The 13,195-nt window shown below is 48.0% G+C and overlaps 7 protein-coding genes across 7 annotated transcripts; 3 read left to right on the top strand and 4 right to left on the bottom strand.

Moving 5' to 3' along the window:
* Positions 1-1,122: 1,122 nt before the first annotated feature.
* Positions 1,123-1,855, bottom strand: BC939DRAFT_470760 (uncharacterized protein). Its single transcript, XM_051558155.1, is given in 3 exon segments — positions 1,123-1,468; positions 1,484-1,703; positions 1,745-1,855. 3 exon segments carry the CDS (start codon positions 1,754-1,756, stop codon positions 1,149-1,151), a joined length of 552 nt encoding a protein of 183 aa, XP_051406065.1. The 5' UTR covers positions 1,757-1,855; the 3' UTR covers positions 1,123-1,148.
* Positions 1,856-2,745: 890 nt separating this feature from the next.
* Positions 2,746-3,630, bottom strand: BC939DRAFT_387872 (uncharacterized protein; the record flags this gene model as incomplete). The annotated part of the gene is made up of 2 exons (XM_051551851.1): positions 2,746-3,129; positions 3,523-3,630. Coding segments are annotated over 2 exons (492 nt in total), but the record flags the coding sequence as incomplete, so codon positions are not given.
* A 366-nt stretch (positions 3,631-3,996) lies between these two features.
* On the bottom strand, positions 3,997-5,185 carry BC939DRAFT_67529 (uncharacterized protein). Its single transcript, XM_051561823.1, has 2 exons — positions 4,899-5,185; positions 3,997-4,796 (listed from the first exon to the last, which is right to left on the bottom strand). The coding sequence occupies exons 1-2, from the start codon at positions 5,008-5,010 to the stop codon at positions 4,201-4,203; spliced, it is 708 nt and encodes a 235-aa protein (XP_051406063.1). The 5' UTR covers positions 5,011-5,185; the 3' UTR covers positions 3,997-4,200.
* A 1-nt stretch (position 5,186) lies between these two features.
* BC939DRAFT_67547 (uncharacterized protein) lies at positions 5,187-6,491 on the bottom strand. The gene has a single exon (XM_051561824.1). It carries the CDS (start codon positions 6,307-6,309, stop codon positions 5,263-5,265), a length of 1,047 nt encoding a protein of 348 aa, XP_051406062.1. The 5' UTR covers positions 6,310-6,491; the 3' UTR covers positions 5,187-5,262.
* A 2-nt stretch (positions 6,492-6,493) lies between these two features.
* BC939DRAFT_470747 (uncharacterized protein) lies at positions 6,494-7,171 on the top strand. The gene has a single exon (XM_051558154.1). It carries the CDS (start codon positions 6,674-6,676, stop codon positions 7,154-7,156), a length of 483 nt encoding a protein of 160 aa, XP_051406061.1. The 5' UTR covers positions 6,494-6,673; the 3' UTR covers positions 7,157-7,171.
* A 48-nt stretch (positions 7,172-7,219) lies between these two features.
* On the top strand, positions 7,220-9,484 carry BC939DRAFT_470745 (uncharacterized protein). The gene is made up of 2 exons (XM_051558153.1): positions 7,220-7,593; positions 8,163-9,484. The coding sequence occupies exons 1-2, from the start codon at positions 7,485-7,487 to the stop codon at positions 9,329-9,331; spliced, it is 1,278 nt and encodes a 425-aa protein (XP_051406060.1). The 5' UTR covers positions 7,220-7,484; the 3' UTR covers positions 9,332-9,484.
* Positions 9,485-10,295: 811 nt separating this feature from the next.
* BC939DRAFT_482394 (uncharacterized protein) lies at positions 10,296-11,303 on the top strand (the record flags this gene model as incomplete). Its single annotated transcript, XM_051559117.1, has 1 exon — positions 10,296-11,303. One exon carries the CDS (start codon positions 10,296-10,298, stop codon positions 11,301-11,303), a length of 1,008 nt encoding a protein of 335 aa, XP_051406059.1.
* Between the last annotated feature and the right edge of the window lie 1,892 nt (positions 11,304-13,195).

Raw genomic sequence — 13,195 nt, 5'->3', positions numbered from 1 at the left:
CCAGCCAAGATGCCCGAGGTAACCTCCCCTGAGACAGTCCCCTTGTGCTTTTAAATCCGCACCAGTCACGGAAAATTGGTTTTTTCAACTTTCGACGCGTCTTACCAGCACATATGTTTTGGGACTAATTCTGGGTCTTGCTGCCCTGTCTCGAACGCTTTGGCTGGCAGTCGCAAGATCAAAGACTACCGCAATATCTCTTTTCCTTCGATCCAAATGGAGTGAATTGTCGTCTTCCGCGGCGAAATCTCTACTTTTTACAATCCTTACAAGCAAAATAATGAACATCTATCCTTAATGGTATCCGGTAGTAGGCCTTTGAGCCTCAAAAAAAATAGAACTGAATGATAAAGAATTATGAAGCAAGGAAAGTCTTTGCGCAAGAACTATCCCGTGTATGCTGCAGTCTTGAGATAGTTCAATAGTGAACAATTGCAAGCGTCATGGAAGTCAAGGGTGACCGGAAGGAATGAACACGATTGAGAATGAGCCAACACCAAACCAAGAAGGCGTATCAATAAAAGTAAAACTTGAAATATCTTGACCAGAAGGCGTGTAGAATGGTATATTGCAAAAAGAGTATTGACCAAGGAACGATTTTTTTTTTATTAACATAAATCCCCATGAGCACGAGACAGCATAAATCCTTGCACTTAAGGAACGAGCTTTTTTTTTTTTTTTTTTTTTTTATAACAACTTGTCTCTCGAGTCAATTGACTCTGCGAATCTATCAGACTAACTAGCAAAGATCTACTATCGCTGTCCTCACCACCAAAGGGGGTTGTTCTCGGTCTGATGGACTCTGACTGCCCTTCAGACTGTTCGATGGCTTGTGGCTACAGCCGCAATCGAAACGACAGCCAACAAATAAGAGCTGTTCCAGGTCTGGCTCGTCACACATCACTTAGATGGTTAGCGAGGGAGTAAAGGACGGGAACACTAGGTAGTTCCACCCCTGTTGACTCAGCACACCATTAAGACCGTATCGGGTGAACGTGATTCAGCGGCACGTTTATAAAACTGTTGAGGCAACCAGACTAAGCACAGTGCCCCTGATTTAGTGAATGGGTTTTGTGGTATACAATGAGCATTACATTCGAATGGTTCTGCGACAAATAGAATGGCTAGAATCCTTTATTTGCATTCAGCTAACTAAAGTAATTAGTCTGCTTATCAAAATTGAGGACTATAATGTTAGTCCTGGCCTTTCTACGCCTCTTACGAGGACGTTGCTCTTTCCTGCTATCGTCCTCCGCTTCAACTTGAACCCCCTGCTCTGCTGTCTTTCGATCCACCTGAGTGCCTTCATCCTTGTAAATTATATCCCGCTCACGTTTCAGGGTACTGCGAAGTTCCTCGATTTCCAGATGAGCTGCGATGAGTTGAGCCTCATAATCCTCGTCCGTGCCACCCTGATCCTGTGGCGAATCATCATCTTCCTCGAGGGGCTGAGTCTCATAATCCTCGCCTGTGGCACCCTAACCCTGGGGCAAATCATCCTCCTCCTCGTCAGGTTGTGATGCTGGCACATATTCAGGCTTCGCCAATGCACGCTTGCCTAGTGCCACGTCCGAAGGAAAAGTCGGAGACCAATCTTCCTTCGGTACCTGTGTAAAAGGTACCGTCTCCTCCGACAATACCCCCACTGGCTTCGCCGTCGAAGTGGATTCCTCCTCCTGCTGTCTTTTCAGCGCAGCAAGGCGCTTAGCTTCACGCCTAGCTTCACGCAAGTCGATGATAGGACAAGATGGGACATAATGAAAAATATTGTGAAAATTTGTAGGAAAGTGTTTGTGTTGGGCAGGTGAATGAGAAAGAAAGAATGAGGAATCAACCTCGTTCATCTCTCACCTTGGACATCCATCCATCACTCATTCCCATCCGCATCATCTCATTGGTCCATGGGACATCAGATGATCTCACAATTTTGATCAGATGATCTTGACTGTATGATGTCACGAAAAAAAAAAAAAAAAAAAAAAAAAAAAATCCATGCACAATCAACCTAATTTACGCGATTCAAAATCTCTGCAGTACAACTCACTCTGCCTCATATGCCATACAAAATCCTGGAACTCGTGCCTCGTTCTCCAAGGGGAGGGGGAGCTGTCGCATATTTCACCAGAGTTCACTGTATATTTAGTTTAACAAGTGTACCTCCAGCTCACTATTATATTTAATACAAATAAATACCTAATCGGTGTGGTGTGTGGAGCCACATCTCTTTCTCACTTATTCTGAATCCCAAAAATATCTCATGTGGGGCGGTCTGTGAAGAAGCCAAGCTTTAGTTTTTAATGCGGGCCTAGCTTGCTAGGTTAGAAAGACGAGACGTGACTTGTTACCTCACAGCGATCCAGTGTCGCCGGATAGACAGGGGCTGTTTTTAAAAAAATGTACCACGCGAATGGCCCTCTGGAAACCGGACTGTGCGAGTGTTCTTGGACTGCCCTTCAGAGCTGGAACGACCCCCTTATGGAGCTAATCAAAGCTTTGAGCGGATTTTAAGTACTCAACGAGTTTCATCTTGTCCTGAAGGATCTGATACTCTCTCTCTTTGCCTTCTCCGCGGCGACCAGTGATCCTCACTTCGTTTCCATCTTCCATGTCATCATCGGCCACCGTGTGAATGGAAATAGCCATGTCGAAGAACGCCTTCCGTGTGGCAAGCAAATCCTTGCTCTGTGGCAGCTTAACTTAGATGTTCGGAAGAGTGTACATGGTCTCTTGCTCTGCCTTGTTGGAGTAGTCAAAGCCGTCCTGAAGCCACAAAGTGTGATGTTGTTCAGTGGAGATATTCCTGAGTGCAACGAACCTTTTGATGTTCATCAGGAGGCATGCCAGATTGTACTGAACGCCAAACATCTCTTTCTCTGCCACCTTGTTCACAACTGTATGACTGAACTTTGTGAACGTCGACTGCATCTCCCCGAAGTAGCTCTCAATACGAGAACGGAAGCTCCCGAAGATCTCATTGTAAGCCTTCTCTTCCTCAGTCAGTGCAATTCCGCGCCTTTTGCGGATTGGGTAGCAGAAGTTCTCGTACTGGAGCTCGTCCGCACTTTCTAGTAGCTTGCCGATAAACAGAGTGTATCCGTTATCCAACGCAACACAGTCCAGCTTGTGGATCTTGTTTTGGATGCCCATTCGGAGGAGCATGGTCCCATCGTTGTAGTCACGGCATGGCGCGGGTGCAGACACAAAATAGACCATGTTATTCATGTCTGTGCACACCTGCACACGGAACCCAGACTTCTTAAGCTTGTATGAATACAGACTAGCTTTGTCTGCGTTCACATAGATGATCCTAGAATCATGGCCATCCAAGTTGAGTGTCACGTTCTTGAAGGGGTCAGGGTTTCTTTCGGCAGCGAGATGACGCGACTTCAATGTAGAGAACATCTCAGACAACATCGTGGTTAAAAGGCGGCTTAGTGCGGAAAGATTATACATGTAGAACTCCTTGTGGATTGTGTGGAAGGATGTCTTCGGCATGTATTGTGCCATATCACTCAAGGAAACCCCTTTCACAAGCACATAAAGCAGCATGACGCCCTTCTCGACATTCCTGTACGGGCAAGAGTATGCTCTAGTGCCAAAGATCACGGTCAAGAAGAAGGATACAGGTATAACACCCAGGCGATTCAGCACAAACGTCTTGATACTGTCAATGTTATTCACAACAGCGATCTCTGTGCGGTGATGCTTCACTCTGTCGATGATAGGCCAGTCCTTGTGTAAGAACTTCCAGTGATTCTGCACGATGGCATCGTATTCAAGAGCCTCATCCATGATTCCGTTGCTTCAAACAAGCATTGGGTCGATTCATTTATTAGTAGCACGGTGGGCCGACATGCAAACATGGCCATCCGTACATTTAGCACGTTCAGCCCTCTCTGTTTTTCAACCCTCTTTATTTGACTGAGTATTGAACCCTCTCTTATTGCGTGGTGGGTAGTTTTTCAGATATCTGTTATTCTTAGATAGCGACTCGGAATTCTACCCACCGCGCAATAAGAGAGGGTCGCCAATAAGAGAGGGTTGTCAATAGGAGAGTCCGTCAGAGATATACCATGCCATTCTCTTGGTGAATGCCTGTGCTATTTAAATATACCAGGTGAAAAATGGCACCTTTTTAATAGTCAATCTTCATTGAATCCTAGATTTTTTTAAAATGCTAGAGAGCTGGCGAGCCTAGAGCTACATGTTCTCCTGGTCCTGAGTATGAGTGTTGAAGACACTGGCGATATACTCAATCATGTCGTCCTCGGAGTGGCCTTTCTTGAGCGCGAAGTTGCGGCGACTGAACTCGATCGGTGTATCCTTGTCGTCCTTGATGCGCTGGTAGACACGGTGCCCTCGAGGAGAGCGATCGAATCGCAACTTGTCCATCACAACGGCATCGAGCTCCGGATTGTCAGCAATAAATCGCTTCAAGCTGCGCTCAACATCCTTTTGCTGCCGCGTGAAAAGTTGGTATCCACCGACGGGCAATGGCTGGGGCGACCGGAACTTCAAGACAACAAAGACCTCCTGCTGTCTGGCTGGCCGCGCGAGGACACGGTCGAGGTTGGCTGCCTGGCGCGCACGCTCGGTGTTGGCAAGAGCATCACGAGTGTTCTGCAGCTCGAGTTGAGTCTCTTCGAGCTTGGTCTCAGTGTCCTCAAGCTCTTCCTGTGTTGACGCAAGGCTGTCGTTAGCCTCCAGGAGGTCCCGCTGTGTGTTCCTGAGGTCCAGTGAAACAGCCTCCAGCTTCCTGCGTAGTGCCTCAATAGACTCCTCTGACTTCGGCTTGTCTACGAATGGAGGAACAATGGTTGGCAGGTGTGCTTCAGTACGCGGTTGCAAAGGTCAATCGCATGCAGGTCGGTGTGTTATGCTCGAAATGCAGGACATACTGACGGTCATGGTGGAGGAAAGCAGGAAAAAAAGGACTGGGTGAATGGGTGAAGGAAGGAAGGAGAGGATGAAGGGAATGAAATGGGGTTGGCAAGCCCATTTGTAGGGCATGGGTGCCGCAGCATCGGGGTGGACATGGGAGAGATGAGATGAGATGCGACAGATGAGATTGTGATTGCTTTTTTTAAAAAGATGCACCAATCCTGATCCACCTGGTCCAGTCAAATAAGGAGGGGTTGCAAATTAAGGCTGGTATTGTACTGGGAACACGTCCTTCCCGATAAAAATAAATCAACAGGTGTAGCAACAGCAACAGTTTATATGAGCAAAATACAGAGTATTTCCGTCGGAAGGCACTAACCACTATGAACGAGGTGAACCAGTCGCCACTCTCTTGCTTGGTGGGGTGTCAGACGAAGGACTGCCATAAGCGCTCCTGTTCACAATCTCAGCCTTCATCAACTGGTACAGGGCAAGAACATAGCTAAAGACTTTCTCACAGTCCTTTTCCACGTCTTCCTTCTTGGTCTGCTTCAAGTCAAGAACGCCTGGGATGTCCTTCACTCGAAACGACAAGACGTCGCCCTCGTCCAATGTACATTCCACAAGTGTCCACTTGAATGAGTCCGTCACAATCCCATACGACTTGAAGCGAGCTGGTATTCTCTCTCCGCTGTCCTCGTCCACTTCGTCAATTCGTTTTCGTTTCTTTTGTTGCACGGCCACATCGAGTTCCGCCATATTTTGAGCTAGGCCTTGCGCATAATCCTCCTTCTTGACTTCCGTAACACCAAGAACTTGCGACTGATGTACTCGGTCGACAACAGCAAAGTCGACGGCCCCGTGACCACGCATACCGCTCATTGGCCGTTGTTGTGCCAGGAACATCTCGGAACCGTAGGATTGCATGGCTCCAACCATGAATGTATCGACAACCGATGACTTCGTTGCCTCGCTTGCACCCGGACCAAGCAGGTACGCCTTGTTCTTGAAAATACAGTCCTCAACGACGTGCTTCAATATCGTTTTCTCGTCTTCCAGCAATGACTTTGGCTGAATATCGAACGCTGGCATGAGTTCAAACTCTCGGACTCCATACTGGATCTGTGCATCCTTCCAGGTGTACGACGAGAACTTCTTGGCCGGGCTATCCAAAGATATGGTGAAGTTCTTGTGGCCATTGTCCTTGGCTATTTTCAAACAAGAGCGGAGCACGTCGTCGTGGCTAACCAAAACAGGTTTTGCACACCCGGGTTGATACAAATAAATTTGTACGTAGTCGTCTCCTTCAAACTGCTCAAAATGCGGCCGAAGGAGTTGTCGCAGTTCCTCAAGAGTTGATGTCACTGTGTCGGCCACGTATTGGCAAATTTTCCTGTTTCCTCCACTTCTTTTGTCCATGATTGCCATTGCTACCGAAAAAAAACAAATAAAATTAGCTTGCTGGTTTCAAGGACTTCGTAATTCAGCTCGCCGGGACCATTCTCACTTACAAATGGAAGTGCTTCTCAGATCCACGTTGAGCTGTTCCAGCTCGGACAACTGTTTGCGTAATGCAGCCACCTCGGGATGAAGGTCGAGAGTGTGTGGCGTGCTCGTAGCTATTTTTTTTTATTTTATTTTTTTAAATAAAATCCAGTTGATTAGTAAGCAGGCTTGGAGCGCGCACGGGTCACAGGGGCGTGGCCAGAATGCCAGTCTTTCTCAATATAAATATGGGATTCTGGCCACCGGTAAAACTGGGTTTAGCCGGGATGTACCTTTGGGTCGCTCGATGAAGATGTGGATAGTTTTCTTCGGCGGTGCCTCTTCAAAGACGTCAGAAAGGTCGGTGGTTGCCTTGAGTTTCTTTTTCTCAGACACGTTGTCAAGTACGATGGGCTGTTCATCGTCATCGTCGTCGGCGTCGACAGGAATCGTGACACGCCAGAGCACCAGGTCCTTGGCGGTAATGTCGTCGAAGGCGGGTGTTTGTTTGGCCTTGATTGCGTCCTTGAGCTGGCCGACGGTCTCGTCTGAAGATATCTTCACGGGAAACGCACTCGATGAGGGGTCGCCGCTAACGAGACAGAATAGGGAGAGTGTATTTGCCGCCATGGATGGATGTTTTTTGGTAATGGAGAAACGAGGCACGTGTAAATGGAGAAGCAATGCGCCTGTGAATGTGGGGTGTGTGCGAGCGGAGGGAGGGAGTAAAGAGCAGAGAGAGCACCAGCGTCAAAAAAAGGTTCGGTGTTGTGTGCGGATGGAGACGTAGTGCGCTTGTGAATGTCCAGAATTTCACGCAGTCATAAAAAATGCAAGTCACAAGCTTGCGCAGCTCAAAAGCAGTGGGCAGAAACTGACAGATAAAATGATCTGTTGCTTCCTAACATATATAACACAAACTACACACCATTTATCAGGAATCGACGACACAAACAGCCAAATGTCCAGTAAATTCGGATCCGTATACTTTGCTACTGAAAAGGGCCAGACCTTGGGTCCGCAAGCGAGATCCTTTGCCCAAGCCGACAAGAACTCCAATACGTTCTTTGTGGCGTACATGGCGGGGGTATCCAAGAAAGGAAGCCCGTTCTACGAACATGCGAGCTACAAAAACTTGTCTGCATTTCTGCAAGCATATGCCGACATACCAGCCAAGGACCGGTTCTTCGGGGAGCTTCTCAGGGATGGCCACGCCTGTTCGGAGTACTATGATGTTGATTGGAGTCTCGAATCAGTCCAAGACGATACTGAATCGAGTGAGCAGCGGGAGCAATAGATGTTTGCGGCGTTCCTTATTGCGCGCAATGAATTTGCACCGCAATACCCAGTGACAATTGACCAGTGTCGAGTCTTGAGTGCATCGTCCGGCTCGAAGGTGTCGCTGCACATCATCATACCAACGTACGCCTTCAAGAACAACAACAAGCACATGCATGCATTCATGCTCGACTTTGAGCGTGCGAGGTCAGCTCAGGATCAAGGGCCGAACAGTGGACTTTGCAGCTACATCGACATGAGTGTCTACAGCAAGAACAGGAACATCCGGATCCTCGGAAGTCGCAAGCGCAATCAGATGCACCGACGTTTTGTGCGTGCTGAATGGCATGAGGCATCTGTGAATGCAGAGGATGCAGAGTTCTATATCACCAACCTCCGTCCTGGCAGCATTGAAGTCGACATGCCTATAGCCAACACACCCTCGAAAAATCGCCCTCGCATTCGGCAAGCCGAGCAGACCAGCGCGGCATTTTCAACCCAGCAACAAATCGCTTTACCTACTCATATTGTTGATTCTGTACGTAACAGATACTTGAAGTATAAGCACGCGGACCAGTATGCAGTGCACTATGAAGGCGGCATGATCTTTAAGCTGAAACGCAAATGTTCGGGTCATTGTGATATATGCAAGCGTTGCCATACAAGCGACCATGCGTATCTACAGCTGTGGACGAATGGCGAAATTCACCTACACTGTCACAGGTCCGCTAGAAAAGTAGGTGTACTCTTGGATAAGCTTGGCTTTAGTGCCGTAATCGAGCTTTGTGCCATGGCATGTAAACAACGACCGTCCGTTCCTCTGGATGGAGCAATCACATACATCGAAAAATACATCAAACACGAACTGCTGGCACCTGGACTTCCGTCGTTGAAACTCGGTAATGGCAAGCTCAACGCAGCCAGGGAAAAGTTACCAAGCCTGATGTTTTGTTCTGCCACAGGAACAGGAAAAACAATGTATATTGATGCGCTCGTCAAGGCAAATCCAGGACGCCAAATCGTTTGCGTCACCTGCAAAAAGTCGTTGGCAAACGCCAATGGACAGCGCCACGACATCCCAAACTATCAAGATATTCGCAAGCCGATTATTACAGAGGATAGAATTATGATCCAAGCAGAGTCATTGTGGAGACTTGACTTGGATTTCTATCTAGACAACGATGTCATCTTGATCCTCGATGAAGTTAGCTCGCTCTTTGACCAGATGACTAGCAAATCTACTATGGGAGACAAGCATGACATGAACAACGTCGCTCTGAATGCATTGATCGAGGGCGTGGCCCGGGTCGTCTGTTTCGACGCTGATCTTACGAATGAGGATGTGCAACTCGTGAAAAGTCTGCGCGATGACGTGCAAGTTATCCACAATATGGCGAAACCACAGGATGGCGATAACGTAATGATGTACGAGACTAAACCACAGCTCCAGGTCGAGATATGTGATCTGATGTGTAAAGGGAATCGAATTTGGATATCGAGCACTCTCAGCGCCAAGCGATCCATGGCGATACACAGAGACCTCGCGAGCAAAGGCTACCGTGGGATGTGTATAACAAGGAACATACCTGAGAGTGAGAAGCGCTATGTAGCCGAGAATATCAACAGTTATCGCCGACGTCGATTATTTCATCCACACACCAACTATCAGTGTCGGCATCGACTGTAATATCGAGAATCATGTTGAATATGTGGTAGGCTTCTTCAGCACGCAAAGCGGTGTCACAGTGGAGACATGCAGACAGATGTTGCGGCGTGTCCGTCACGTCAAATCAAAGACATACATGGTCCATGTCGACGGCGCAACAAATAAACTTCCCACTACAACTTGTGCTCTCCAGGATTGGATCTGCAATCAGAAGAACCATGTGCATGGGGTATCAGGTCTAGGGTTGCAGTATGTACGTGGAAGAGGCTACATACTACCAGACAGCTTCTACAGCCGCCTGTACATCAACGCACGCATCAAGAAACATTTGTCGAAGAACGGCTTCAGAAAGCGGTTCATTATGCAGATTGCGGTGTAGGGGGTCTACTAACGGGTTCTATAACTTCTACCATTAGTTCTATTTACAACGGGAGTTACCACGCGAATAGGACTTCGGCAAGGCTGTGCTTCGGTCACTTACTGGTTCGTGGTGCAGGGTCCTCCTTTAGATCGGAATGTAAGAACACAAAGGTAAAATAGACTAGACGTAAATGGAAAGGAATAAATATGGGGATCTGTTTAGCTAAATGGTGCGAGCTAGGACTATATTCCTTTGGGAATGACTGGGGTAGTTGCAAGGAGTTCGCATATTGTGATGTCCGATGAGGTGAGGAGTCGTGACAATGAAGTCCACCCCTCTGGAGTCGTTGTATGCCAATAGTTGCTGATCAGGCCTCCGTTGTACCTTTATAATGCCGTTTCACGAGGGTGGGCCGATGACGGATGCTCAATGAGACGATCGGTAATCGGGGAAGCGCTGCGGGGCAAGTACAATGTCTAAAATAAGAGCGATTGACGGCGCAAAGGTGGCGAATGATCAGGATCGGCATTTCCTGTTGATTGTATCTCGTTGCATGGGTTGCTGACGGTGGTAGTCAGTACCTGTCGTTGATGCGGTGTTATCCGGACAATCTGGACGAATACAATGTGTGATACAAATGATTTTGGTGGAAAGAAGACTCTGGTTCAGGTACCAGACCGTTTATTCTTTTATTCTGGGGGCGGTGCTCTTCCCCGTGATCTAATATTAACTTTGCAAGAACAACCAACTGATTCTCATTTACTACACCACAAGATGTCAGACGCCGGATGTATTATCAAGGGCGTACAGCGGTTTGCCGAGGGCTCCAGTAAGGATGAGATCAAGTCTATAAAGAAAGAGCTGAAGGAGATGACGGTGACCACCGAACACCAGCAACGCATGATTGAAGACGAGCATGCCCATCAAGTTGCCAATGCAAGGGATCTCACGTACGAAGCTTTCACCGAGCTCGACAACAACCCGGACCTGACCACAGAAGACCATCATGCTGTATCCAAATATATACTAAAAGATGCATACGACATCACAAGACCAGAGCTCATCACTCCTGAGTTCGTCAAGGCACTCGACAACGTGAAAGAGATAGAGACATACAAGAATATACGTGACCTATTGATTGACGATAATGACGATGGAGGCACCATGAGAACCAGACTAGACCATGCCCGGATGCAGCTGTACCGCTCGGTACGATTTTGTGCGGAGAATGGGCTCCCAGTTAAGGCAATGCACAAAATGTTGGAGTCGCGGTACATCCGACTCAAGTACGCCGTGGACATCCTGGATCCGTGTGGGTTTGCACATCCGTTTTCGGACGAAGTGGTATCAGCGGCTGCCCTCAAAGCAGCGGTCGAAACAATATGGGATAGCATCATGCCTGAGATGGACAACATGTGCATTACACTCGAACGGAAGAAGCCGCCGCACGGCCAATGGAACGTGTTCAAAAACAGGTTGTCGTTCCTGAACATCGTATTGGGAGATGTGCTTGGGGTCAAAATCAAGGCTATCAACAAACGCAGTGGACGATATAAATTGGAGCACTACACCAACGTAGGGTCTAAGGACTTCCGGTACATGTTTATAGAAAGTGTAGGGCAGGATCCATGAAGTTCCGTTGTATACCCTTGTATAACCGCTGTTTTTTAAAAAAAAGGTTAGCAAGACAAATAAGTAATACTACCCCTCTCTTAATGACCAACCTTACCAACCCTCTCTTATTGCGCGGTGGGTAGAATTCCGAGTTGCTATCTAAGAATAACAGATATCTGAAAAACTACCCACCGCCCAATAAGAGAGTGTCGTCAATAAGAGAGGGGTTGACTCCCGAGTACCAAGCAGAAAACTTGACTCTGTCGAGTTTTTCTAGCGCTTATACTTCGCGATGCTCACATAAACTTGAAAAAATGCACATTGCTACTGTTGTCTTTTCCATCGGCGCGAACAAGTGGTGTGCAAGGCGGATATCCAGATACTTACACCTGTTGCAGTATTTGCTTCGAAAAAGGGGGTTGTTCTCGGTCTGATGGAATCTGACTGCCCTTCAGACTGTTCGATGGCTTGTGGCTACAGCCGCAATCGAAACGACAGCCAACAAATAAGAGCTGTTCCAGGTCTGGCTCGTCACACATCACTTAGATGGTTAGCGAGGGAGTAAAGGACGGGAACACTAGGTAGTTCCACCCCTGTTGACTCAGCACACCATTAAGACCGTATCGGGTGAACGTGATTCAGCGGCACGTTTATAAAACTGTTGAGGCAACCAGACTAAGCACAGTGCCCCTGATTTAGTGAATGGGTTTTGTGGGGCGGTCTGTGAAGAAGCCAAGCTTTAGTTTTTAATGCGGGCCTAGCTTGCTAGGTTAGAAAGACGAGACGTGACTTGTTACCTCACAGCGATCCAGTGTCGCCGGATAGACAGGGGCTGTTTTTAAAAAGATGTACCACGCGAATGGCCCTCTGGAAACCGGACTGTGCGAGTGTTCTTGGACTGCCCTTCAGATCTGGAACGACCCCCAAAGCGGAACCGATCCACAGTCGCCAAAAGACAGGTCACATTCCCCGGGCCTGCCCCTAGGGCCTGCGCAACAATTGCCACACCTCATCAGTGTGTTAAAAGCTGAAAACACCTTGTTACAAGAAGGGTATCTTCCCCATCCCCTCCATGGTTGTCAACCGCCTCCTCCCTTGCAGGCAATCCAGCAGCGTCCGATCCGCTGCGTCTGGGTCAAGCACGGGGCCAGGGCAGTTCCCATTTACATGGTCAGCGAGTAATGCACCACACGGACATTGGTCGTCGTCGCTAATGTATCCATACCCATCACTCCAGTCCCCTCTCGGTCCCTTGTATGGAGTTCGTTTCATCTTGGCTGTGATCCCCCATTCTCGCTCTCGAGCAATGGTGGCCTTGCAGCGTGGTTTCCAGATCAGCTCCGTAGCTTTCTCCTCAATAAAGCCGACGAACTTGTGAATGACCTGGCGCGCAATCGACGATGGCGAGGTAAATAGACTGCCCCACTCCTTGATAAGGCTGACTGGTGTGATGCCACGGCATAAATCGCTGATGCTCCAGGTCAGATCCGGAGAGCGGTCATAATACTCGTCACCTTTGAGCATTGATCGGGTCCCGGCAATACAGGATAGACCTCGGATGTGGGTCTCGTTGTTAGGACAAACCCATCGAATGGGTTTCGGTGCAGCAGCGGCGGCTCCAGCGCGGATCCTATCACGCTCTTGCTGCTTCTTGCTGTTCTTGTTGTATGCGGTCGTTGCAGCTCTGTCAAGATCTGGACTGGCAGGCAAGTGGAGAATGTAAGAGCAAGAGTGAGTACAGGGCAGGAAAGTATTTTATTGCAGACTGAGGTTTGATTATGGCAGCTAGTTATGTCTTTTATATGTGAATAAAACTTGACTCGGTGAGAAATATAACTGTCCAGAGAGTCAATGAGAACAAGAGAGGGATCTTTAATTACAGCGACTGAGCAATTACTTATTGCTCAGTG

Source organism: Gamsiella multidivaricata (genome assembly GCF_025024155.1).
Source record: "Gamsiella multidivaricata strain RSA 2152 chromosome Unknown BC939scaffold_149, whole genome shotgun sequence".
Lineage (NCBI taxonomy): Eukaryota > Fungi > Mortierellomycota > Mortierellomycetes > Mortierellales > Mortierellaceae > Gamsiella > Gamsiella multidivaricata.
The sequence above is the reverse complement of the archived record's forward strand: the minus strand, read 5'-3'. Positions and strand labels throughout refer to the sequence as shown.

Bases quoted from the DNA above. Each gene is read 5' to 3' on its own strand.
- BC939DRAFT_470747 (XM_051558154.1), top strand. From the start codon at position 6,674: ATGAAGATGTGGATAGTTTTCTTCGGCGGTGCCTCTTCAAAGACGTCA.
- BC939DRAFT_67547 (XM_051561824.1), bottom strand. From the start codon at position 6,309: ATGGCAATCATGGACAAAAGAAGTGGAGGAAACAGGAAAATTTGCCAA.
- BC939DRAFT_67529 (XM_051561823.1), bottom strand. From the start codon at position 5,010: ATGCCCTACAAATGGGCTTGCCAACCCCATTTCATTCCCTTCATCCTC. The intron at 4,797-4,898 runs GTATGTCCTGCA...CTCCATTCGTAG, and splicing joins TTCCTCCACCATGACCGTCA to ACAAGCCGAAGTCAGAGGAG.
- BC939DRAFT_470745 (XM_051558153.1), top strand. From the start codon at position 7,485: ATGCGAGCTACAAAAACTTGTCTGCATTTCTGCAAGCATATGCCGACA. The intron at 7,594-8,162 runs CTATGATGTTGA...AAATCGCTTTAC, and splicing joins GGCCACGCCTGTTCGGAGTA to CTACTCATATTGTTGATTCT.